Source organism: Oncorhynchus kisutch, linkage group LG30, assembly GCF_002021735.2.
Source record: "Oncorhynchus kisutch isolate 150728-3 linkage group LG30, Okis_V2, whole genome shotgun sequence".
In the NCBI taxonomy this organism is placed as follows: domain Eukaryota; kingdom Metazoa; phylum Chordata; class Actinopteri; order Salmoniformes; family Salmonidae; genus Oncorhynchus; species Oncorhynchus kisutch.
Window position 1 is genome coordinate 12,741,309 of NC_034203.2, and position 26,679 is coordinate 12,767,987.

Below are 26,679 nucleotides of genomic sequence, written 5' to 3' on the forward strand. Positions count from 1 at the left end.
TCTCCAAAGTATCGTCCATGTAAAAAAGAAAACTGTCTGATTTAGAATGAATAATATCCGACAATACCTTTTAAAATCCATGTGCTATGCATTTTGCTAGAATTACACTGAAGTGTAAGAGACCTCCAATTCTTTAAATGGACTGGATCTTTATATTTACCACTTGGGTCCTTTTTCAGTAATAATGAAATCCGACCTTGTTGAGTGTTTGATAATCTACCATTTATATAGGAGTGGTTAAAACATGCTAAGAATGGTTCTCTGAGTGTGTCAAAAAAGGTTTGGTGTACTTCCACTGGTATGCCATCCAGCCCTGGAGTGTTCCCCAGCCTTAAAGGCTTTAATTGCATCAAGATGTTCCTCCTCTGTAACTTGGCTTTCACATGAGTCTTTCTGTGCAGATGTTCATTTTACATTATTAATAGAAAAAAAATCCATACAATTAACTTCGGTTAGTGGAGATGGAGGAGACGAACAAAAACATTCTTCAAGTACTTTACTTCCTCTTTCAAAATATCATTTTGTGAACCATGTGTGACTCCATCATTTGTAACAAGTTTCAATACATTTTTTGGGGTAGCATTTCTATGTTGAAGATTGAAAAAGAATTTGGTGCATTTTCCCTCATATTCTATTCAGTTTGCTTTATTTGTATAATATATTACACTTAAATGAGTTCCTCCATTGTTTTAGTTTTTCCTCTAACTTTTCTGAGCCTCTATGATACAATCTTTATTGCTGTCACACCCTGACCATAGTTTGCTTTGTATGTTTCTATGTTTTGGTTGGTCAGGGTGTGAGCTGAGTGGGCATTCTATGTTACATGTCTAGTTTGTGTAGTTCTATGTTTGGCCTGATATGGTTCTCAATCAGAGGCAGGTTTTCGTCATTGTCTCTGATTGGGAACCATATTTAGGTAGCCTGTTTGGTGTTGGGTTTTGTGGGTGATTGTCCTTGTTCTTGTCATGCCCTGGTCTTAGTATTTTGTGTTTATATATTTATTTGTTCAGGGTGTGACATGGGGGTAGTTTAGTTTAGTGTGGTGTATTGGGGTTTTAGTAGGTATTGGGATTGTGGCTGAGTAGGGGTGTCTAGCATAGTCTATGGCTGCCTGAGGCTGTTCTGAATCAGTCAGGTGATTCTCGTTGTCTCTGATTGGAAACCATATTTAGGTAGCCTGGGTTTCACTGTGTGTTTTGTGGGTGACTGTTCCTGTCTCAGTGTGTTTGTATTCTCCTTCGACGGAAGAAAGCCGAAACAGTTCTGTCTCTGTGTTACTTTGCACCGGTATTAGGCTGTTACGGTTTTCGTGTTACATTTATTGTCTTTGTATTTGATTCGTGTTTACTTTGTTTCATTAAACATGGATTGCAATAGCCACGCTGCATTTTGGTCTGACTCTCCTTTGCCTACAGAAAACCGTGCCATCTATCTGTTAGTCCTTCCCTTTCCTTTGTTAATGTGGACTCTTTTGATCTAAATTGCTTTTGTTTTAGAGATGAGTATTGAATTGCATGGCTTCTAAAGGCACATTTGAAGTGTCCCATACAATAAGGGGATCTGCTGTTATGTTGGAGGGAAAAGTCAGTTATCAATTCTTCTGTCCTAATTAAAAACAAGTTATCAGCTTTGATTACATTTCCAATATCCTTGCCCACTTGGAAAATCTGTAAGAGTAATATTTATATGCCAGTTATTTGATGGTCCGTGGTTGAAATTGTATTTGTATGTTTCAGAATTACCATGTCAACGAAAGGGTCAAATGAATGGATGTACTGTGCATCAAGTAAAATCTGTTTCACTTTGAAACCATTAACAGTGGCAGAGTTAAATAAATGCCATTTAGTTGACAGTTTTATATCCAAATCGACTTAGTCATGCGTGCATATAATTCTCATATGGATGGTCCCAGCGGCATTCGAACCCACAATCCTAGCGTTGTAAGCGTCATGCTCTACCAATTGAGGCACAGAGGAGTTTAAATTCACTTTAACGTAAAAAATGCACCAATCACCCAGATAAGTTGTGACATGTAATTCTCCACTCACTCCGTTTCTATGTGTCATTTCAAAATGATAAAACACACATGTACACACACACACACACACACACACACACACACACACACACACACACACACACACACACACACACACACACACACACACACACACACACACACACACACACACACACACACACACACACACACACACACACATGGGTTGGGAACAATTCATTCAGTTTCCAAGTCAAATTCAGAAACCGAATCGAAATGCAGTAGTTAAGTAGGCTCAACTCGACTATAACCTCAATTATAAACTGTCCAGGAGATTTCTGTCCAAAACATTTTTGTCCAGTAATTTTCTAATCCAGAATTCTCAACACTTCACTCTGTACATACTCTGTACTTACTCCCCTCCTCCATAGGACCAACGCGTCAGTGACCAGAGCCCGGTACAGAACCCGAGGGAGACCCTGTGCAAGGTGACCACCGAGAGGGAAGCTACCAAGAAGGAGCTGGACGCCAAGAACCTGGACATCCAGGAGAAGGCCAAGATCATCACGCAGGTCAAGATGAGCGGCCGTCGTTACAAGACCCGGTACGAGACGCTGTAGATGCAGCATGACAAGGTGTGTGGGAGGGTGCGGTGGGGGTAGTGTTTGTGTGGGATCGGGGATTCGTGTGTGTGTGTTTGCATGCCTGTGTGTACATTTGCCGATCCTGCATGTTTGAACTTGTTTTAAGCTGTACATGCACTTGCTGTATCATGCGTGTGCAGCTACAATGACAGGGGCCAGTCAAACCTTTACTGACTGACTAATTCTGTTCCATTCTAATAGGGGGCAGTGACCGGGCTGAAACAGGAGGTGACAGATGGCCGCCAAGGAGGAGAAGATCAAGAAGGCCTCCATGGGTTCCAAGCAGAAGCTCAACCAGCTCAACAGTAAGTCACAAAGCTAGTTGGTTATATTGTCTTATGCACAATGAACGACATATAGTGGTATTAAACAACTATTTTGGCACACATTTGTCCAACTATGCAACACGATGACTTTGACCCCTACTGTATGGATCTTCTTATGTAGGGAATGAATTCGTGTCAGTCTCCTCAAACATAGCCGTCTGGCTGTTTGTGAATGTTTATATACTGAACAGAAATATAAATGCAACATGTAAAGTGTTGGTTTCATGAGCTGAAATGCCACAGACGCCACAGATGTCTCAAGTGTTGAAGGAGTGTGCAATTGGCATGCTGACTTTGATTTATTTTACCTTTATTTAACTGCAGGAATGTCCACCAGAGCTGTTGCCAGAAAATGTAATGTTCATTTCTCTACCATAAGCTGCCTTCAATGTCATTTTAGAGAATTTCGCAGTACATCCAACCGGCCTCACAACCTCCGACCACGTGTAACCACGCCAGCCTAGGACCTCCACATCCGGCTTCTTCGCCGGAGACCAGCCACCCGGACAGCTGATGAAACTGTGGGTTTGCACAACTGAAGAATTTCTCCACAAATTGTCAGAAACCGTCTCAGGGAAGCTCACATGCGTGCTCGTCGTCCTCACCAGGGTCTTGACCTGACTGCAATTTGGCATCGTGGGCAAATGTTCACCTTCAATGTCCACTGGCACGCTGGAGAAGTGTGAGCTTCACGGATGAATCTCATCACGGATGAGTGCCGTCTGGTGGGGTTATGTTATGGGCAGGCATAAGCTACAGACAATGAACACAATTGTATTTTATCGATGCTAATTTGAATGCACAGAGATACCATGACAAGATCCTGAGGCCCATTGTCGTGCCATTCATCTGCCGCCATCACCTCATGTTTCAGCATGATAATGCACAGCCCCATGTCACAAGGATCTGTACACAATTCCTGGAAGCTGAAAATGTCCCATTTTTCTGTGGCCTGCATACTCACCAGAAATGTCACCAGTGAGCATGTTTGGGATGCTGTGGATTTACTTGTACAACAGCGTGTTCCAGTTCCCACCCATATCCAGCAACTTCACACAGTCATTAAAGAGTGGGACAAAATTCCACAGGCCACAATCAACAGCCTAATCAACTCTATGCAAAGGAGATGTCACGCTGCATGACGTAAATGGTGGTCACGCCAGATACTGACTGGTTTTCTGATCCACGCCCCTACTTTTTATGTTTTTTTTAAGGTATCTGACCAATAGATGTATATCAGTATTCCCAGTTGTGAAATCCATAGATTAGGGCCTAATGCATTTATTTCAATTATATGAACTGTAGTCTTTGAAATTGTTGCATGTTGCGTTTATATTTTTGTTCAGTGTATGTCTGGCGCATGTTTTTGTAGTCCAGATTTAAAGAAATGATTTGAATGATGTGAGAACTATCTGGGATATTTGTGTCATGACCTCTAAGATATATTTAGGTCATTTGATTCAATGAAGTATTGTGTGTGTGTGTCCCAGTTGCAAAGGAGCAGCTGGCCAAGGAGGTGGAGGATATGAAGCTGCAGTGGGAGGAGCGGGTGGAGCGTCTGAGCTCCCTCAAGTCCCGGTATGAGGGCCGTCTCCACCTACAGGACCGAGAGATCAGGGAACTCAAAGACCACCCCATTTAACAACCTCCGAGGGATGAGCCCCACGACCAGGGTAACAATAAGGTACAGGCACTGCACACACACACACACACACACACACACACACACACACACACACACACACACACACACACACACACACACACACACACACACACACACACACACACACAGGGATGGTAGAAATATGTCTGAATCATACACACTTAAAATAAATACTGCTTTGAAATCAAAAGTCAAAAATAACGGACACATACCCAACACCATAACACCAACTCTTAACACCATTTCTCACGTTTCTTACCAAACAGTGGTTCTTCCAACTCTTCAGAGCAGCCCCCCACCGCCAACATCAAGCCCACCCCGGTATCGGATGGTGCCCCCAGTAAACCTTCCCCGATGCCTGGGAGCAAGTCCACCCCCAGAGCCAGCATCCGACCCATTGTTCCCGTCACGGTGCCCACCCCCACGGCCACTGCCATGCCCCATACACAGTCTGACAGCCAGGAAGGTGAGAGGAGTGGCTCGGTATTATAGGTTCAGCATAAGATGGTATACTGTCCCCAGGGCAGCAATAGATAGTATACTGTCCCCAGGGCAGCAATCGATAGTATACTGTCCCCAGGGCAGCAATCGATAGTATACTGTCCCCAGGGCAGCAATAGATAGTATACTGTCCCCAGGGCAGCAATAGATAGTATACTGTCCCCAGGGCAGCAATAGATAGTATACTGTCCCCAGGGCAGCAATAGATAGTATACTGTCCCCAGGGCAGCAATAGATAGTATACTGTCCCCAGGGCAGCAATAGATAGTATACTGTCCCCAGGGCAGCAATTGATAGTATACTGTCCCCAGGGCAGCAATAGATAGTATACTGTCCCCAAGGCAGCAATAGATAGTATACTGTCCCCAGGGCAGCAATAGACAGTATACTGTCCCCAGGGCAGCAATAGACAGTATACTGTCCCCAGTGCAGCAATAGATAGTATACTGTCCCCAGGGCAGCAATAGACAGTATACTGTCCCCAGGGCAGCAATAGATAGTATACTGTCCCCAGGGCAGCAATAGATAGTATACTGTCCCCAGGGCAGCAATAGACAGTATAATGCCCCCAGGGCAGCAATAGATAGTATACTGTCCCCAGGGCAGCAATAGAAAGTATACTGTCCCCAGGGCAGCAATCGATAGTATACTGTCCCCAGGGCAGCAATAGATAGTATACTGTCCCCAGGGCAGCAATAGATAGTATACTGTCCCCAGGGCAGCAATAGATAGTATACTGTCCTCAGGGCAGCAATCGATAGTATACTGTCCCCAGGGCAGCAATAGATAGTATACTGTCCCCAGGGCAGCAATAGATAGTATACTGTCCCCAGGGCAGCAATAGATAGTATACTGTCCTCAGGGCAGCAATCGATAGTATACTGTCCCCAGGGCAGCAATAGATAGTATACTGTCCCCAGGGCAGCAATAGATAGTATACTGTCCCCAGGGCAGCAATAGATAGTATACTGTCCCCAGGGCAGCAATAGATAGTATACTGTCCCCAGGGCAGCAATTGATAGTATACTGTCCCCAGGGCAGCAATAGATTGTATACTGTCCCCAGGGCAGCAATAGATAGTATACTGTCCCCAGGGCAGCAATAGACAGTATACTGTCCCCAGGGCAGCAATAGACAGTATACTGTCCCCAGTGCAGCTATAGATAGTATACTGTCCCCAGGGCAGCAATAGACAGTATACTGTCCCCAGGGCAGCAATAGATAGTATACTGTCTTCAGGGCAGCAATAGATAGTATACTGTCCCCAGGGCAGCAATAGACAGTATAATGCCCCCAGGGCAGCAATAGATAGTATACTGTCCCCAGGGCAGCAATAGAAAGTATACTGTCCCCAGGGCAGCAATCGATAGTATACTGTCCCCAGGGCAGCAATAGATAGTATACTGTCCCCAGGGCAGCAATAGATAGTATACTGTCCCCAGGGCAGCAATAGACAGTATACTGTCCCCAGGGCAGCAATAGATAGTATACTGTCCCCAGGGCAGCAATAGACAGTATAATGCCCCCAGGGCAGCAATAGATAGTATACTGTCCCCAGGGCAGCAATAGACAGTATACTGTCCCCAGGGCAGCAATCGATAGTATACTGTCCCCAGGGCAGCAATAGATAGTATACTGTCCCCAGGGCAGCAATAGATAGTATACTGTCCCCAGGGCAGCAATAGATAGTATACTGTCCCCAGGGCAGCAATAGACAGTATACTGTCCCCAGGGCAGCAATAGATAGTATACTGTCCCCAGGGCAGCAATAGACAGTATACTGTCCCCAGGGCAGCAATAGACAGTATACTGTCCCCAGGGCAGCAATAGACAGTATACTGTCCCCAGGGCAGCAATAGATAGTATACTGTCCCCAGGGCAGCAATAGATAGTATACTGTCCCCAGGGCAGCAATAGACAGTATAATGCCCCCAGGGCAGCAATAGATAGTATACTGTCCCCAGGGCAGCAATAGAAAGTATACTGTCCCCAGGGCAGCAATCGATAGTATACTGTCCCCAGGGCAGCAATAGATAGTATACTGTCCCCAGGGCAGCAATAGATAGTATACTGTCCCCAGGGCAGCAATAGACAGTATACTGTCCCCAGGGCAGCAATAGATAGTATACTGTCCCCAGGGCAGCAATAGACAGTATAATGCCCCCAGGGCAGCAATAGATAGTATACTGTCCCCAGGGCAGTATACTGTCCCCAGGGCAGCAATCGATAGTATACTGTCCCCAGGGCAGCAATAGATAGTATACTGTCCCCAGGGCAGCAATAGACAGTATACTGTCCCCAGGATGCCGTATTGTGTAAAATTCATCTTTCACTTTCCATGCTGGGAAAATAAACAGATAGTATAGAAGTGAATAGAAACTTCAGGCAGACGTGTGTGACTTAGTGCCTGCCGTATCAGAGTCCGAGACATGAGTCCTTTCCTCTGCTTCCAGGTGAAGTGAACAGCAGCACCACGAGGCCTTGCCCATCAAATCAAATCAAATCAAATGTATTTATATAGCCCTTCGTACATCAGCTGATATCTCAAAGTGCTGTACAGAAACCCAGCCTAAAACCCCAAACAGCAAGCAATGCAGGTATAGAAGCACGGTGGCTAGGAAAAACTCCCTAGAAAGGCCAATACCTAGGAAGAAACCTAGAGAGGAACCAGGCTATGTGGGGTGGCCAGTCCTCTTCTGGCTGTGCCGGGTGGAGATTATAACAGAACATGGCCAAGATGTTCAAATGTTCATAAATGACCAGCATGGTCGAATAATAATAAGGCAGAACAGTTGAAACTGGAGCAGCAGCACAGTCAGGTGGAAGTTGAAACTGGAGCAGCAGCATGGCCAGGTGGACTGGGGACAGCAAGGAGTCATCATGTCAGGTAGTCCTGGGGCATGGTCCTAGGGCTCAGGTCAGTTGAAACTGGAACAGCAGCATGGCCAGGTGGACTGGGGACAGCAAGGAGTCATCATGTCAGGTAGTCCCATCATGTCAGGTAGTCCCATGGCCATGTCTGACCCCCCCCCCCCCTCAAGAAAACTACTACAGTCTATCCCTAGTACCACTACCAACTTTTCCTTCTCTACCTCCTCCAGCCTCAGCCTGGACCCCCGTCAGGGTTGCCTGCCCCAGTCCGTTCCGCGCTGACCCCCTGCCCCCAGTCCTCTACATTCAGCCTCCTGGTCCTGTGCTGAGCCTGGGACCCCAACCCACACAGGTAAGAACCTCATCCAGAAAAACATGGGCTTTCAGACATAGATACATATATTCAGATGTAACCTGTACTAACAAGCTTGATACTCAAATACAATACTCAAAATGTACTCTGAATCAGCTGTGCAAAAATGTTTTGTCTAATTTAGTGTCCTTGTGGTTGTTTATCCCACAGAGGCTGTCTGCAATTCAGGAGTGGCTTCGGGACAAGTCTCTGAATGTCCTTGAGTGGCCCAGCCAGATCTCTGGAGAGACCTGAAAATATCTGTGCAGCAACTCTCCCCATCCAACTTGACAGAGCTTGAGAGGACCTGCAGAGAAGAATGAGAGAAACTCCCCAAATACAGGTACAGTGCCTTGCGAAAGTATTCGGCCCCCTTGAACTTTGCGACCTTTTGCCACATTTCAGGCTTCAAACATAAAGATATAAAACTGTATTTTTTTGTGAAGAATCAACAACAAGTGGGACACAATCATGAAGTGGAACGACATTTATTGGATATTTCAAACTTTTTTCACAAATCCAAAACTGAAAAATTGGACGTGCAAAATTATTCAGCCCCCTTAAGTTAATACTTTGTAGCGCCACCTTTTCATGCGATTACAGCTGTAAGTCGCTTGGGTTATGTCTCTATCAGTTTTGCACATCGAGAGACTGACATTTTTTACCATTCCTCCTTGCAAAACAGCTCGAGCTCAGTGAGGTTGGATGGAGAGCATTTGTGAACAGCAGTTTTCAGTTCTTTCCACAGATTCTCGATTGGATTCAGGTCTGGACTTTGACTTAGCCATTCTAACACCTGGATATGTTTATTTTTGAAACATTCCATTGTAGATTTTGCTTTATGTTTTGGATCATTGTCTTGTTGGAAGACAAATCTCCGTCCCAGTCTCAGGTCTTTTGCAGACTCCATCAGGTTTTCTTCCAGAATGGTCCTGTATTTGGCTCCATCCATCTTCCCATCAATTTTAACCATCTTCCCTGTCTCTGCTGAAGAAAAGCAGGCCCAAACCATGATGCTGCCACCACCATGTTTGACAGTGGGGATGGTGTGTTCAGGGTGATGGGCTGTGTTGCTTTTATGCCAAAGATAACATTTTGCATTGTTGCCAAAAAGTTCAATTTTGGTTTCATCTGACCAGAGCACCTTCTTCCACATGTTTGTGTGTCTCCCAGGTGGCTTGTGGCAAACTTTAAACGACACTTTTTATGGATATCTTTAAGAAATGGCTTTCTTCTTGCCACTCTTCCATAAAGGCCAGATTTGTGCAATATACGACTGATTGTTGTCCTATGGACAGAGTCTCCCACATCAGCTGTAGATCTCTGCAGTTCATCCAGAGTGAACATGGGCCTCTTGGCTGCATCTCTGATCAGTCTTCTCCTTGTATGAGCTGAAAGTTTAGAGGGACGGCCAGGTCTTGGTAGATTTGCAGTGGTCTGATACTCCTTCCATTTCAATATTCAAATCAAATCAAATCAAATCAAATGTATTTGTCACGTACACATGGTTAGCAGATGTTAATGCGAGTGTAGCGAAATGCTTGTGCTTCTAGTTCCAACAATGCAGTAATAACGAACAAGTAATCTAACTAACAATTCCAAAAAAAACTACTGTCTTATACACAGTGTAAGGGGATAAAGAATATGTACATAAGGATATATGAATGAGTGATGGTACAGAGCAGCATAGGCAAGATACAGTAGATGATATCGAGTACAGTATATACATATGAGATGAGTATGTAAACCAAGTGGCATAGTTAAAGTGGCTAGTGATACATGTATTACATAAGGATGCAGTCGATGATATAGAGTACAGTATCTACGTATGCATATGAGATGAATAATGTAGGGTAAGTAACATTATATAAGGTAGCATTGTTTAAAGTGGCTAGTGATATATTTACATCATTTCCCATCAATTCCCATGATTAAAGTGGCTGGAGTAGAGTCAGTGGCATTGACAGTGTGTTGGCAGTAGCCACTCAATGTTAGTGGTGGCTGTTTAACAGTCTGATGGCCTTGAGATAGAAGCTGTTTTTCAGTCTCTCGGTCCCAGCTTTGATGCACCTGTACTGACCTCGCCTTCTGGATGACAGCGGGGTGAACAGGCAGTGGCTCGGGTGGTTGATGTCCTTGATGATCTTTATGGCCTTCCTGTAGCATCGGGTGGTGTAGGTGTCCTGGAGGGCAGGTAGTTTGCCCCCGGTGATGCGTTGTGCAGACCTCACTACCCTCTGGAGAGCCTTACGGTTGAGGGCGGTGCAGTTGCCATACCAGGCGGTGATACAGCCCGCCAGGATGCTCTCGATTGTGCATCTGTAGAAGTTTGTGAGTGCTTTTGGTGACAAGCCGAATTTCTTCAGCCTCCTGAGGTTGAAGAGGCGCTGCTGCGCCTTCTTCACGATGCTGTCTGTGTGAGTGGACCAATTCAGTTTGTCTGTGATGTGTATGCCGAGGAACTTAAAACTTGCTACCCTCTCCACTACTGTTCCATCGATGTGGATGGGGGGGTGTTCCCTCTGCTGTTTCCTGAAGTCCACAATCATCTCCTTAGTTTTGTTGACGTTGAGTGTGAGGTTATTTTCCTGACACCACACTCCGAGGGCCCTCACCTCCTCCCTGTAGGCCGTCTCGTCGTTGTTGGTAATCAAGCCTACCACTGTTGTGTCGTCCGCAAACTTGATGATTGAGTTGGAGGCGTGCGTGGCCACGCAGTCGTGGGTGAACAGGGAGTACAGGAGAGGGCTCAGAACGCACCCTTGTGGGGCCCCAGTGTTGAGGATCAGCGGGGAGGAGATGTTGTTGCCTACCCTCACCACCTGGGGGCGGCCCGTCAGGAAGTCCAGTACCCAGTTGCACAGGGCGGGGTCGAGACCCAGGGTCTCGAGCTTGATGACGAGCTTGGAGGGTACTATGGTGTTGAATGCCGAGCTGTAGTCGATGAACAGCATTCTCACATAGGTATTCCTCTTGTCCAGATGGGTTAGGGCAGTGTGCAGTGTGGTTGAGATTGCATCGTCTGTGGACCTATTTGGGCGGTAAGCAAATTGGAGTGGGTCAAGGGTGTCAGGTAGGGTGGAGGTGATATGGTCCTTGACTAGTCTCTCAAAGCACTTCATGATGACGGATGTGAGTGCTACGGGGCGGTAGTCGTTTAGCTCAGTTACCTCAGCTTTCTTGGGAACAGGAACAATGGTGGCCCTCTTGAAGCATGTGGGAACAGCAGACTGGTATAGGGATTGGTTGAATATGTCCGTAAACACACCGGCCAGCTGGTCTGCGCATGCTCTGAGGGCGCGGCTGGGGATGCCGTCTGGGCCTGCAGCCTTGCGAGGGTTAACACGTTTAAATGTCTTACATTTAAGCACTGTGCAATATTATCGCTTGCACAGTGCTCCTTGGGATGTTTAAAGCTTGGGAAATATTTTTGTATCCAAATCCGGCTTTAAACTTCTTCACAACAGTATCTCGGACCTGCCTGGTGTGTTCCTTGTTCTTCATGATGCTCTCTGCACTTTTAACGGACCTCTGAGACCATCACAGTGCAGGTGCATTTATACGGAGACTTGATTACACACAGGTGGATTGTATTTATCATCATTAGTCATTTAGGTCAACATTGGATCATTCAGAGATCCTCGCTGAACTTCTGGAGAGAGTTTGCTGCACTGAAAGTAAAGGAGCTGAATAATTTTGCACGCCCAATTTTTCAGTTTTTGATTTGTTAAAAAAGTTTGAAATATACAATAAATGTCGTAAATAAATGTCCACTTCATGATTGTGTCCCACTTTTTGTTGATTCTTCACAAAAAAATACCGTTTTATATCTTTATGTTTGAAGCCTGAAATGTGGCAAAAGGTCGCAAAATTCAAGGGGGCCGAATACTTTCGCAAGGCACTATATGCCAGGCTTGTAGCGTCATACCCAAGAAGACTTGAGGCTGTAATCGCTGCCAAATATTCAGAGTAAAGGGTCTGAATACTTGTGTAAATTTGATATTTCTGTTTTTTATTTGTAATGAATTTGCAAAACATTCTTAAAACCTGTTTTTGCTTCGTCATTATGGGGTATTGTGTGTAGATTGATGAAGGGAAAAAAACGATTTAATCAATTTTAGAATAAGGTTGTAAAGTAACAAACACTGTATTTGTGTTTCTCATACACACGTTTACCTCCTCTCATCCCTGCTTACAACCTATTTCTATCGCTCTCTCTCTCGACAGCAGCAGTGTCAAGCCCTCCGGCCGCCCCATAGCCCAGCACGACAGCAGGCAGCCGTCTCCCCAGAGGAGATGAGCGTTCATCCCCATTGACTTTTTAAGTCTTGAAGCCACTTTTAACCCAGAACAACATGGTATGAGTCCATTCAACTAAAGCAGTGGCATTGCCACCGTACTCTTACCTTTGTTTAACTAGGCAAGTTTTTTTTGTTCGTTTTTTTGCTTTGTTTAACTAGGCAAGTCAGTTAAGAACAAATTCTTATTTTCAATGACGGCCTAGGAACTGTGGGTTAACTGCCTGTTCAGGGGCAGAACGACAGATTTGTACCTTGTCAGCTCTGGGATTTGAACTTGCAACATTTCAACTGCTAGTCCAACGCTCTAACCACTAGGCTACCCTGCCGCCCTCTTACGTCATAGAAACACACGGCATAACAAAGTAGATGAGAAGCTTTTTTTTTTATTAGTCTGATAAAGCCAGAGAAAGTAAGCGACACAAAGGACACATTGTATACTTTTGTTTGGCATGTCGGATTTACATGTGACACAAAGATGGTTGGAGCAGGGTTGCGGTCATGCAAGAGATATTTAAACCCCCCCTGGTGTGGTCTTAACGTGATGTCTTGTCAAACGTTTTAGCTGATGTTTGAGTTCAGAGAGGTAGCTATTTCAATGCACATCAAAACAACATTCAAAGAAGTTCTAGTAGGCCGGGCTTAAGAAACACAATGGAGAGTTATAAACTTCTTGAAGTGGCAATTTTGGATGATGTCTAATGGCTCTTCTCTTCTCACCCCTTCCATTCAAGGTATGGGCTTGAAGACTCCCTTTCGGTAGAGGAAACCTACCCCGCTAATGATGTCATCATGGACTGCTCCATTCCCTTACTCCCAAGTCTCAATCATAGTGTCTTAGTCTAATAAAAAAAATCCTACCAATTTGTGATCGTAAGAGAGAGAGAGCAATGGTTAGATTCTTTCTTCCCAATTTTCTATCAGCAGATACCATGTGCTTTAAAAGTGTACATTTTTATGAATTTCTTTTCAAGAAGAATAATTGTTCTGTTGCTTTTGTTTTCCTAATATGGAAAAAAAAAGAAAATGGTTGCCATAGGTGTGCTCTGTGCGTTGTTGGTCCATCCATAGGGAATGCTCTAGATACACTTGAGCCACTTCTTGATGGAGTTTTGGCGGGGATCAGCGTTGTCTGGTTTGGCCAGAGCAGGCAGATCACCAGAGATCTTGATGTTGAAGTACAGAGCTAAAAAAGGGAAGAGTGTTAACATATTGACTTAAAGTTTTACCAGACCCTTTTTAATAAACAGAACAGCTGCAGTTGCACAGGATATTTAAGAATTGCATGTCAAGGCAATGTTTTACGCATCTGACAAATACAGCATACGACAGAATATATTAGTAATGCTTCATTATCATACTAGATCATGACTTGTTTATTTTGGACTGGTATTTTCTGTATAAGGGTCTTTCTATAAATAATGGGCCCAATGTCTGACATTGGGTTCAACATTTCAAAATGTTTTTAAATAAAAAAAGATGTTTACTTAGAGGAGTACAAGTGAATATATGCATGTTGGCCCATAACTCCTCCTATACATCAACATAGGCCTAGGATAATCCTTTAAAGGGATACTCTGAGATTTTGGCAATTAGGCCCTTTTTCTACTTCCCCAGAGTCAGATGAACTTTTGGATACCATTTTGATGTCTGTGTCCCGTATGAAGGAAGTTTGAGGTAAATTCCGCGAGCCAATGCTAACTAGCGTTAGCGCAATGACTGTAAGTCTATGGGTATTTATTAGCATGCTAGTATATCAACTGGACACCAAATGCGCATCCAACAAGTATTATGCATAATTATTGAAGAACCACGTTAAAATGACCATATCAATTTATGTTTTACGTATGAAGGTAAGTTGACCCTTTCGGGTTAGAAGCTTTCAATTTTGCAGTGCATATATTGTTTTGGATTTGTGTGCCTATGAACTGTTTTCACCCCGTAACGTAAGGAGACACAAAATATTAAGTAATTACACTGCATGTCTGAGATCTCTATACCAAAAACTGTCCGATTGCTAGATACAGGGATCAAGTTCATTAATTTAACTGATTGATGCTTAATATATGACATGGCGACAACTTACACTGCCATAAATGCAGGGACAGAAAAGTAATGTTTCATGTCACATGACTTTGGACAAATCGTCAGAACACCAACCATGATAACGGTTAAACATAGGTTTTAAATCAACTCGTGAATTTGATTGAATCCTCACTGGTACCCGAATTTCTAGAAAAACCCATAAACAGTATTTTGCTGATGTAATAGATATTTTGGTTATCAGATATACAGTACATCGTGAACATTGTTGAAGACTTACGTCCAGCGAAGAGGAAGTAGTCGTATCCGTCGGCCTTCTTGGGGCTGGGGACAGACACCGCTGAGGTCACTGAGGAGGGAAAGCCTTTCAGAGCCAGCTTGATGTTGATCTCGGCTCCCAGACTCATCTCTGTTCGGCGAGCGTGGCGTTTCTTTGCGCTGGGCTTGGATTTCTTGCCACAGACAGTGCTACTTCCAGCATGGTACGAGTATTTCTGCATGGTGCCTCCTGTGGGAGAAAGAAATGGATGTGGATTGAGTGTAGCGAACTCATTGGTGTAACTCATCATGTTAAGCAATGGGAGTAGGTTAGGTAGTGGTAATCCTCAAGCTCTCCTTTACCTTTCTTGAAGAAGTAGACAGACTCAGGCCTCCTCCTGGTAGCAGGCACAGGCAGGGCTGCAGTGATGGTGCCAGTCAGACCATGAAAACCAGAGGCAACAGATTTGGGGTAACCAGGCTCCATGTTGCCATTGTCCATACTCCAGTAGTCATCACCCTGAGATGGACAAGAGATCGGGACATTATATAGGCTATGCGAAAAGGATCTGTGTGACAATATCCCAATCCCATCGAAAGTGTTTAGGTCATTAGGTTCCACCTAGGCATCTCCACTACCCCAACCCACTGAGCTTTTCCCAGGTTCTAGTTGTTTTCCCTGGCAGTTCTACAGTACCTTGATGATGTAGCTCTTTCCCTGGCAGTTGGTGCGGGTGAAGGCACTGTCGATGGGGGAGGGGATGCCCAGCTCCTCTCTGATGTTGTGAGCTGGCCCATGGTCCTTGGTGATGGGATCTATGGTCCAGAAGAAATGACCTGGTTGGGGGCAACAGAACCGCAAATTTTGTTGCTGCTTTGGAAAAGCTACTTGACCTTCATAAGTATTTGATCAGTAAGTAATGAGTGAGATAGGACAGAGCTAGCCACGAGCTAGCCATAAGCTAGCCACGAGCTAGCCAAGAGCTAGCCACGAGCTAGGCCACTATGCTCCACACACATACCCTTGAAGATGAGAATGGTTCCGTTGGCCAGAGTGGTCAATCCGTTGAGGGGCAGGTCACTGCAGAGGTCTGGGTTACTGTCGGCATCTAGAGTAAAGAGTTCACGTCCGTGTCGGGAGAAGCCATTCAAATTGTGAACAATGTTTAATGTTGTCATTTACTGTATAATATAATACGTATAACTTACTGTTTAATTGTTAAATACCTACTTGACACTGATTACATGCACATTAAATCAATACTAAATTGATGCAGTAGACATTATAAAGGTTACTGATGTAGAAACACAACATAGTATCCAATCTACAAAGCATCCCTACCTGGTATACCTGTGTTGGGGTTGTTGTAGCCCGAGGACTTGGTCATTGCTGCCGTAGTGCTGGGGTCTTTGAGTCCCAAAGCCTTGGCTATGTCTACCAGAGTGATGGGTTTGTTGGGGTCGTTGAGCCCCAATGCCTTGGCTATGTCCGCCAGAGTGTTGGGGTTGTTGGGTCTTTTAGGGTCATTGGGGTTGTTGACCCCCAAGGCCTTGGCTATGTCTGCCAGAGTGCTGGGGTCATTGAATCCCAAAGCTGTGGCTATGTCTGCCAGAGTGATAGGTTTGTAGGGGTCGTTGAGCCCCAAGGCCGTGGCTACATCTGCAAGAGTGTTGGGGTTTCCGAGGGTTTTAGGGTCGTTGGGGTTTTTGAATCCCAAAACCTTGGCTATATCTGCCAGAGTGATGGGTTTGTTGGGGTTCTTGACCCCCAAGGGCTTGGCTATGTCTGCCAAAGTGCTGGAGTCATTGATACCCAAAGCCTTGGCTATGTCTGCCAGAGTAATTGGCTTGTTGGGGTCGTTCAGCCCCAAGGCCCTGGCTATGTTTGCCAAAGTAATTGGGTCATTGGGGCTGTTGAGCCCTAAGGCCTTAGCTATGTCTGCCAGATAGCTGGGGTTCTGGGGGGGGTTAAGGTCTTTGGGGTTGTTGAATCCTAAGGCCTTGGCTATGTCTGCCAGAGTGCTGGGGTCTTTGAGCCCCAAGGCCTTGGCTATGTTTGCTAAAGAGATGGGGTCTTTGGGGGTTTTGAGCCCTAAGGCCTTGGCTATGTCAGCCAGGGTAAAGAGGTTGTTGGGGTTTTTGAGCCCTAAGGCCTTGGCTATGTTTGCCAGAGTGATAGGTTTGTTGGGGTTTTGGAGGGGTTTAGGGTCATTGGGGTTGTTGACCCCCAAGGCCTTGGCTATGTCTGCCAGAGTGATGGGTTTGTTGGGGTCGTTGAGCCCCAAGGCCTTGGCTATGTCTTCCAGAGTGTTGGTCCTTTTAGGGTCGTTGGGGTTGTTGACCCCCAAGGCCTTGGCTATGTCTGCCAGAGTGCTGGGGTCATTAAGTTCCAAAGCCGTGGCTATGTCTGCCAAAGTGATGGGTTTATTGGGGTCACTGAGCCCCAAGGCCGTGGCTACATCTGCAAGAGTGTTGGGGTTTCCAGCGGTTTTAGGGTCGTTGGGGTTTTTGAATCCCAAAACCTTGGCTATATCTGCCAGAGTGATGGGTTTGTTGGGGTTCTTGACCCCCAGGGTCTTGGCTATGTCTGCCAAAGTGCTGGAGTCATTGAGACCCAAAGCCTTGGCTATGTCTGCCAGAGTGATGGGCTTGTTGGGGTCGTTCAGCCCCAAGGCCCTGGCTATGTTTGCCAAAGTAATTGGGTCATTGGGGCTGTTGAGCCCTAAGGCCTTAGCTATGTCTGCCAGATAGCTGGGGTTCTGGGGGGGGTTAAGGTCTTTGGGGTTGTTGAACCCTAAGGCCGTGGCTATGTCTGCCAGAGTGCTGGGGTCTTTGAGCCCCAAGGACTTGGCTATGTTTGCTAAAGAGATGGGGTCTTTGGGGGTTTTGAGCCCTAAGGCCTTGGCTATGTCAGCCAGGGCAAAGAGGTTGTTAGGGTTTTTGAGCCCTAAGGCCTTGGCTATGTCTGCCAGAGTGATAGGTTTGTTGGGGTTTTGGAGGGGTTTAGGGTCATTGGGGTTGTTGACCCCCAAGGCCTTGGCTATGTCTGCCAGAGTGATGGGTTTGTTGGGGACGTTGAGCCCCAAGGCCTTGGCTATGTCTTCCAGAGTGTTAGTTCTTTTAGGGTCGTTGGGGTTGTTAACCCCCAAGGCCTTGGCTATGTCTGCCAGAGTGCTGGGGTCATTAAGTCCCAAAGCCGTGGCTACGTCTGCCAGAGTGATTGGTTTATTGGGGTCACTGAGCCCCAAGGCCGTGGCTACATCTGCCAGAGTGTTGGGATTTTGGAGAGTGTTTGGATCTTTGAGGTTTTTGAATCCCAAGATCTTGGCTATGTCTTCCAGAGTGATGGGTTTGTTGGGGTTCTTGACCCCCAAGGCCTTGGCTATGTCTGGCAATTTGTTGGAGGCATTGAGTCCCAAGGCCTTGGCTATGTCTGCCAGAGTGATGGGTTTGTTGGGGTCGTTCAGCCCCAAGACCCTGGCTATGTTTGCCAAAGTGATTGGGTCGTTGGGGCTGTTGAGCCCTAAGGCCTTAGCTATGTCTGACAGATAGCTGGGGTTTTGGGGGGGGTTGGGGTCATTGGGGTTGTTGAACCCTAAGGCCTTGGCTATGTCTGCTAGAGTGCTGGGGTCTTTGAGTCCCAAGGCCTTGGCTATGTTTGCCAAAGTAATGGGGTCTTTGAGGTTTTTGAGCCCTAAGGCCTTGGCTATGTCTGCCAGAGTGAAGGGGTTGTTTTCTTTTTTGAGCCCTAAGGCCTTGGCTATGTCTGCCAAAGTAATGGGGTCGATGTTGTTGTACCTTAATGCCTTGGCTATGTCTGCCAGAGAGCTGGGGTATTGGGGGGGTTTAGGAGCGTTGGGGTCGTAGAATCCCAAGGCCTTGGCTATGTTTGCCAAAGTGATGGGGTCATTGGGGCTATTGAGCCCCAAGGCCTTGGCTATGTCTACCAGAGTTATGGGGTTGTTGGGGTTTTGGGGAGGTTTAGGGTCATTGGAGTTGTTGAACCCCAAGGCCTTCGCTATGTTTGCCAATGTGATGGGGTCCTTGGGAGAGTTGAGCCCCAAGGCCTTGGCTATTTCTGCCAGAGAGCTGGGGTTTTGCTGGGGTTTAGGGTCATTGGGGCTCTTGAACCCCAAGGCCTTGGCTATGTTTGCCAAAGTGATTGGGTCATTGGGGGAGTTAAGCCCCATGGCTTTGGCTATGTCTGCCAGAAGGATGGAGTTCTTGGGGTTTTGGGGAGGTTTAGGATCGTTGGGGTTGTTGAACCCCAAGGCCTTGGCTATGTTTGCCAAAGTGATTGGGTCATTGGGAGTGTTGAGGCCCATGGCCTTGGCTATGTCTGCCAGAGTGATGGGGTTCTTTAGTCCCAAGGCCTTGGCGATATCTGCCAGAGTAGGGAGCAGGGGAGGTCCAGACAACAGGGCCAGGGGGCCAGCGTTACCTGCTGAGGCTCCACCCTGGCTGGGCATAGGCAAGCCAGTGGATGGGAAGTTAGCAGATCCAGGTAACTGACCAGTGAAGGAAGGCAGTGCCAAGGGAGTGGTGGCCATGGGTGTAGGGAGGAGGAGGGAGATGCCCTCCAAGAGACTGGTGGCTGAATCACTCAGAGCTTCACAGGAGGTAAGATGAAGGATGTTAGAACACGTATATACAAACAAACAGAAGCTGGCATACAAACTACTACACAATGCATCAGCTATCAGAGAAAACATTGGATTTCTCCTAAGTCTACTGATATGCATTAAGAACGTTGCCCTTGTCGCTCGACTACTTCAAAACATAAATAATAACCAGCCTTTCTGTCACTTTCTCAGACAATACTTTAACCAAACACTTTGCCATATTGTATGTTTCACAATTGTATGAGCTCTCACCATCCATGACAGTATCTGGGGCGGTGGAGCTGGGAACATTGAAGCTGTCAGTCAGAGGGTAGAAGTCAGGGCTCAAAGGGGAAGCTGGGTCCTCAGAGAAACGAGAATAGTCACTCCGGCTCTTCGGGCTGCTGGATCCAGGGTAAGGGCCGTTGGTATCTGTGTGAAACACACAAACTGGTTACAGGAATCTACGCGGGTAAACCTACCATAGAAAAATATAAAACAATGACTGAGTCTAGCATGTTGGTAGCTGTTGTTCTTAATCAATCGTGTTGCTCAGCACAAGCTCCTTGTCTACTGACAAAGTTCTCAATCTCTTCACTTCTCTGTTGCCGTGTTCTGACAGTGTCAATGATGGACAAGAGCACCACCGATAGCCTAAACTTACCATAGTCCTGAGTCTCAGGGAAGAGGTCGGATGGAGAAGGGTATATGGTCTGGCTCTGTTCTGAAAACACAACAAAAAAACACAATAAATCGAACAACAGTTGTGTACTGAGACGGAGAGGGCGTAGAGATACACATGCTCAGCCCCTGGAAACTGTTGCAAGTAACAGTACAATTATCGCTTTTATCTCATCTGACCTCCATACACCAATAGCTAGGGTTGGGGAGTAACACATTACATTTAGAAAGTAACCTACGCAACCCTGCCAATAGCCTAAAGAGGTTATGGGTTACATGCTCACATGCAGTCACTGATTAGCCCATGTAACCAAATGGAGGCTAGCTGCTCTTCCAGTCCACAAGCATTGCCTTGTTGAAATTATTTGACGATTGACACTATTGTTCCCTCAGTCTATTGTAGGATTCTGAAGCCTTTCTATGCCATTGGTTATCACACAGCCAATGGAAAGCCCTGAGTTTTTCCTGGCAGTCATACGGTCAGTAGAAAATCAGGGCCCTATCTAAAATGCACAACATGGCAGGTATACACGTACCTTGGCTGCTTTCCTCACTCTCGCTGTTTGAAGGTTTCTTGGTAGATTTGAGACTCATCAATTCTGTCTCGCTGATGGATTTGTTCTTGGGAGGCACTAAAGAAAATTCATTGCAATAAGCTAATGTTTCTTCTGTTTAAAATGGCCCACTCTAACCTAGCATCCAGAGACTGTTTGGCCTACAGTATAATCAGGGTACACAAGATCTGTTGAACCATGCAGTTACTTTGCTACAAAGACAAAGATAGTAACTGAACCTGTTGCCTTTTTCTTGGCATCGGGCTTGATCCTCTGAGTTGGTGGTGGAGTTGTAGTGGCATCTAAAACAGAAGAAAGTATTGTGATGTTTGTGCTTTTTTGTTTTACAATTAGAACATGGGCCATTCAATTCGACCCCTCAACTCACTATTAATAATTGACTACATAGGCATTGTTCTTTAGGCCTGTTCTCTGTGGGACAGACGAATTCAATTGATTATTGGTTGCATTGTACTGGTTAAGTTGAACTAACTCAGATATCATGATGAAATGTGGATATTCTGTAATTAGTCTTTTCGTGAAGACAGTTGTTGTTCCTACCACAGTGGTTCTGGTAGTCACGGCAACAGGTGGCGTAGCGGACACAGCCTGGGTCACACTCACAAAGCCTGCCTCGTCTGAACGATTCACCACACCTACCACTGCACGACTCACCTGCAAGAGAGAAGAAATAGACCATGATATTCACCAACACACACACTTTGGTCCTGTTACCTACACCATTGATGGATGACTTGGGGATGAGCTCAGAAACAACAATCACTGTACACGAAAAAAGGTCCATAGCGACTTACAGAACTGTTGACATTGACAGTGTCACAACATATTCAGCACATAATGTGGCCCCTGTACCAGACAATGGGCTTCTTACTTTGAGCAGCAGAGAATGGCAAAAGAGCAGCGCAGGTCACCACCAAGAGGGCAGCCAGCAGCGATGATGCAGTCATCATGAGTTTCAGTCTCAACTAGAATAGAGAAACAAGCGCATGAAATACCTTTCTTTGTCCTTTCTAGGGGGGAAAAAAACATCTTCCTCTTTGATTTGATTCATAACGGAGTGTTACAAAGTTACATTCCAATGGTCCAACCATAACTAAACAAGAATGCTCTCTTCACATATTCTTCTTCATAGGTCCCTGAAATACATAGAAGTAATTATAATATTATAAACTGAAAATAAGAGAAAGCCAATCACCTTCACACAAGTCAACTCCAGTCAACTCACCTTGCTCTCCCTAACTCCCAATGGCCTTTATATAGTGTGAACGGCTGCTTTTGGAGTGAGGACAGGACATTTTTAATTAGTCCAAATACAGCCCCAATTAAAACCACAAAATGATGCAGAGACCTCCTACGCACTCACAGGAAGTAGAACTAGACTGGCCAGGCGTGTTGAGGCGTGCTATAAAAAACTGGAAGAGCATCTGTGGCCATAGACAACGATGACATCACAGCGAGGTGACGACCTTGCATTTACAAGGGTCCCCAAAAAACACACCACGTTCCTTCTGTTAACCAGACCTGCATGGTTGTTCCTGCAACTCTGTGCCGGACTCTAACAACTACACGTTTAATTGGTTGCTATTATCTTTATTAAAGTTCGCCAAACAACCTCAGATGGTTAAAATGTTGGATTTTTCTCATGTGATTCACAACGTGGTCGGACCGCAGAGCGTGGTCAAGCTTTCACTCTCAGGCCTTGAACATTAAACCAATATGATAATACTGTATTTAGCAACAGAAAGAACAGATGTAGAATCTTTACGTGATATTTTAACTGTATTCTTTGGCTGGAGTAGTGTTCTTTCCAGTAACTCACTGGAACATGATGCACCATTACTAGGCAAATTCAAATCCCCTATAATGTGATAATTGGGGTCCTGAATTTGTCCTGACCACGTGAAGTGGGCTCTTAAAGTTTGTCCCTTGTCAGGTCACCTGGTCAGGAAAATCTCCCGGACCCAAGTGATAATGTAGCAACTGAATTGTGTGCTATGACTTGAACGTATATCATTTAGCACACCTTTATTGTGGCCTTCATCTCTCTCAGAGTAGGTCTTATGTACAACACAAGATCTTCCAGTCATTTGGTCTTGCCACAATAACAATGAGAGGCGTACCCCAACACAGCAGTTACTCTCCCTACCATCCGCGATTGGAAAAAACAAGTGCTAATTAAGCAGTGGCTTCTTTGTGAGGTGGCCGACCTCTTGACGCTTGTGGAGCGTTTGGAACAAAAGAGTCCATTCAAGATTGAACATTATTCTCTCCTGGTTCTGTTCTGAGGTAATGTCTTCTACCCCTCCTACGAACATGTTGTAGACATTATTCAAAATGTCTGTACGAGGCCATACGTTTTAAGAATGAAAATAGGGAGCGCTTCAAAGAGCACTCTTAAACACACCCACACTCTACACACATGCTCTTGGCTTCACATAAACACTTGCCTTTGACCAAAAACAACAATCTTCGATTCCGAATTGTGTATGAGTTGACAAGATCTAATAAGCCTAGACCCAACAGCGGCAGGTTAACATATGAAAGACGCTGAATGCTACAGATTGTTGACCTCAAAAGGACTGATTCTCCCTTGTACTTAACATTTTTTTTTTTTTACAGATCTTGTCTCTCTCTAGTCAGCAGGAAGCAGATTGTGCACGTCAACCTTTCTACCCGTTCTTGATTATGGTGATACTACTTACCAAAGTGCAGCTGCCGTTGTTTTCATAGCTCCCTTCGTTTTATCACAGGAGACAGTTTTATGACTAATCACTGTATTCTTTACCAGAAGGTTGGCTGGACCTCGTTGAAGTCACCTAAATCACACCATTACGCTCCTTTTGTTTACGAAGCCCTGCTCCCACAGACCTCCGACTTACCTGACATCACTGTTAAGATTTCAAATCATAAGTTACAAAAACCCGTTCACCGGGCTTGAGACTGGAGACTCCTTTGGTGTCTAGAGAGTTAGACAGATCAGCCGTTGGCTTCCTTGCACCTTGCGTGTGGAATGATCTACAATGCATTTTAAAATGGGAGAAATTGGTGCTTCTAGGGCATTTCAGACGGTTGTTAGGGGACCTTTATACTGGAAAAGGTGTCTTTTTATGGTTGTGTTTTGCTTTTCGTGTATTGTTGTGTATAAGAACGTGTATTCTATTGTGTATATGAATGTGCTTCTTGATGTGTATTGTGGTGCTATACAGGGCTTATCTGGAAAAGAGACCTTGGTCTCAGCATTGACTCCCTGTCAAAAATAACAAAGAAACAATTCAGAGTCTTGTAAAAGGTGGTCTGTAGAAGCTGTGTGTTGGAGGGCTAATTAGGCTATGCTACCCAGCTGCCTGCCTACAGACAATATTTTTTTTAAGTTGTCCCAGAGTTTTAAGTCTGTTCAGCCTCCAGACCACAGGAACACAGGAACACTGGCTGGCAAGGCATCCAGAGGTTGTCATGACGTCTGTCTCGGTCCGCCTCTGGACTGGACTCACAGTAGTGGGTGAGGTGAAGGTCACAGGCTCAGCCCATTGCTTCCTGTCAATCTGAATTATCCAAGCTGCTATACATTACAGCACTGTTCAGTGTGGCCTGTGTGTCTGCCTTGCTGGTGGGCCATGAGTTTTTCCTGACCTCGTGACACAACCGTGAAAAACTCTGGACCCCAGCTTATAGCCTATTTCCATGTGACCAAGGTCAGCAAAATGGTCCTATCTAAATAATATGGCTGGCATTTGGCCATGACGATCAAGAAACTAGTCTTAGATCAGTAGTTATAATTCAGAGGGACCTCTGTATTTCTGTATGGGTGGCAGGCGGCCTATTGGTTAAGACCGTTGGGCCAGTAACCAAAAGTCTGCTGGTTCATATCCCCTAGCCCACTTGGTGAAAAATCTGTCGATGTAACCTTGAGCAAGACACTTAACCCTAATAGCTCCTATAAGTTGCTCTGGATAAGAGCGTCTGTGAAATGTGGCACTACTCTTGAAGGATTTCACTATGACCTTTGAAATGTATAAAATACTCATGTGTACTGTAGTCTACTTATGAAACAAAGGAGATGAGCAATGTTGTGACGAAATATTATGTACCTTGCATGCTGTAACTTACAAGAGCAGTAGTTAGCGATACACACGTGTCCTTACTTTGTGTGTAACTCAAGACTGTTTATGAGACACCTCTCTAATTTCAGAAGAGTAATTAGCTAGTATTTTACAGTTTCACTAATGAAACACAAATGGAGGTATGGCAAGTAGGAGAGCTGTTGGTTGGTCCACTGGTGTTATAAAATCAACTGGGGTTCCATGTGTTACTACTGTTTGGGACTTCCACGCATTTCCCATACTCATGCTTTCCAACGCTGCTTGTGCTCTCTTTTGATAGGTTACTTCACAAATGCAAAGGAGATTTACGATAGGACGCCGCACATGATGTTACCGCATACCATTGACTTTATTAAAAGTGTATTGCATAAAATAAAAAAAACTGACATCTGGATTATTTTTGAAGGGTAAGGTTCTGTTCATAAACTCTGCTGGGATTCTTCTCTGCCACACGTGTGTGTATAGAATGAGAGTTATTTAGTCATGTTCTCTTTTCTAACTGAAATTCAAGTCAAATCAGATTGAGGTTAAGAATAAACGATGAAGGCACAATGACTTGACTGGACATCACGTTCAAACTCGTCTTTTGTATTTTATTCCCACAGACATTCTATGCTAGTGACATTGTATTTCATACTATTCATCACTGAATAAAATAAGACTTCATGTTGCATTCAGTTGTTGCTAGATCTGATAATTAATACTCTTCTATTTACAAAAAAAAAAAAATCCTTCTTTAGAATTCACCTTTTACAGTGTTGCATTTTCTTAAAATACCAATAGGAACGTTTTATTTTCACATTATTAATTGTGGTTGGTACAAAATATGCAAGTTAAGAACTCTCAAGTTTGATTTCATAGCAGTTGCACTCTGGGGTAAGGGTAGGGGATCTGGGAATTGGGTTCAGGGGGTATTTACAATGGATACAACTCGTGTCATGTGATCTGGTGCGGCGCTTCAAGCATTTCCATGAGGAACGTGTCTATGGGCGTATCTCCGATCAGCTTGAAGAAGAAGAGGTGCTCCAGACACTTGAGGCCGATGGAGCGCAGTGCAGGCAGACGCAGCAACAGCTTGGCAAATCTGACAAGGAGAGGAGATAAAAGATAAAATTACTCTAGTCTGGGGTGTCATTTCAGAGCCTATTCATGATTTTTTAATGGTACACACAAACCATAAAGATGAATTTTGACATATTATCTTAAAGTCTTAAAGTGGAGAAGGAATATGAAGAAATTAGAGCCTCTAATTTAGTTTCTTTCAACCAATGGAGGCTGCTGAGGGGAGAACGGCTCGTAACAATGGCCTGAAACGGAGAAAAGGAATGGAATCAAACACCTGGAAACCATGTGTTGGATCTATTTGATACCATTCCACCATTCCACTGATTCCGCTCCGGTCATTACCACAAGCCCGTCCTCCCCCAATTAAGGTGCCTCCAACCTCCTGTGCTTTCAACAGCTGCATCGGAAGAGCCTTTGAGTGAGACGTGTGATACTGCTGAATGGCTGGACATTAGTGTGCATGATCGAGCGTGAAAGGAACAGACACTAAAATAAGCTGACAGTGTGAGACTGACCTGCCAGGCTGCTCTGGGTATCTCTGTTTAGTGTAGGACTCCAGCGAGGCGTACACCTTCTCTCTCAGGGCCTCCACCTCTGTAGGATTAGACAGGCCCTTGGCATCTGGAAGCAGAGAACATTCATAGACAGGAACTTACTCTTGTGCACACAGTCTATGTCAAACACGGCATATCTTCCTGA

General features: G+C 45.1%; 2 protein-coding genes across 6 annotated transcripts in view; both read right to left on the reverse strand.

Annotated features, from left to right (window-relative positions):
* Nucleotides 1-13,713: 13,713 nt before the first annotated feature.
* LOC109874489 (proteoglycan 4) lies at nucleotides 13,714-21,769 on the reverse strand. The gene is made up of 12 exons (XM_031810938.1): nucleotides 21,687-21,769; nucleotides 21,356-21,469; nucleotides 21,034-21,096; nucleotides 20,777-20,872; nucleotides 20,224-20,283; nucleotides 19,833-19,991; nucleotides 16,301-19,567; nucleotides 15,981-16,067; nucleotides 15,656-15,795; nucleotides 15,322-15,478; nucleotides 14,981-15,208; nucleotides 13,714-13,843 (listed from the first exon to the last, which is right to left on the reverse strand). The coding sequence occupies exons 1-12, from the start codon at nucleotides 21,763-21,765 to the stop codon at nucleotides 13,737-13,739; spliced, it is 4,557 nt and encodes a 1,518-aa protein (XP_031666798.1). The 5' UTR covers nucleotides 21,766-21,769; the 3' UTR covers nucleotides 13,714-13,736.
* A 3,718-nt stretch (nucleotides 21,770-25,487) lies between these two features.
* LOC109875117 (retinoic acid receptor RXR-gamma-A) overlaps nucleotides 25,488-26,679 on the reverse strand; it is a 45,932-nt gene continuing 44,740 nt past the window's right edge. For 4 of the 5 annotated variants that reach the window (XM_020467318.2, XM_020467315.2, XM_020467319.2 and 1 more), the window contains exons 9-10: nucleotides 26,496-26,601; nucleotides 25,488-25,999 (exon numbers count right to left, since the gene is read on the reverse strand). In XM_020467318.2, the coding sequence (XP_020322907.1) occupies nucleotides 25,852-25,999; nucleotides 26,496-26,601 (254 nt within the window). In that variant the 3' untranslated portion in view covers nucleotides 25,488-25,851. The remainder of the gene's footprint in view (nucleotides 26,000-26,495; nucleotides 26,602-26,679) is intronic. The other variant, XM_020467317.2, reaches the window with a different exon arrangement.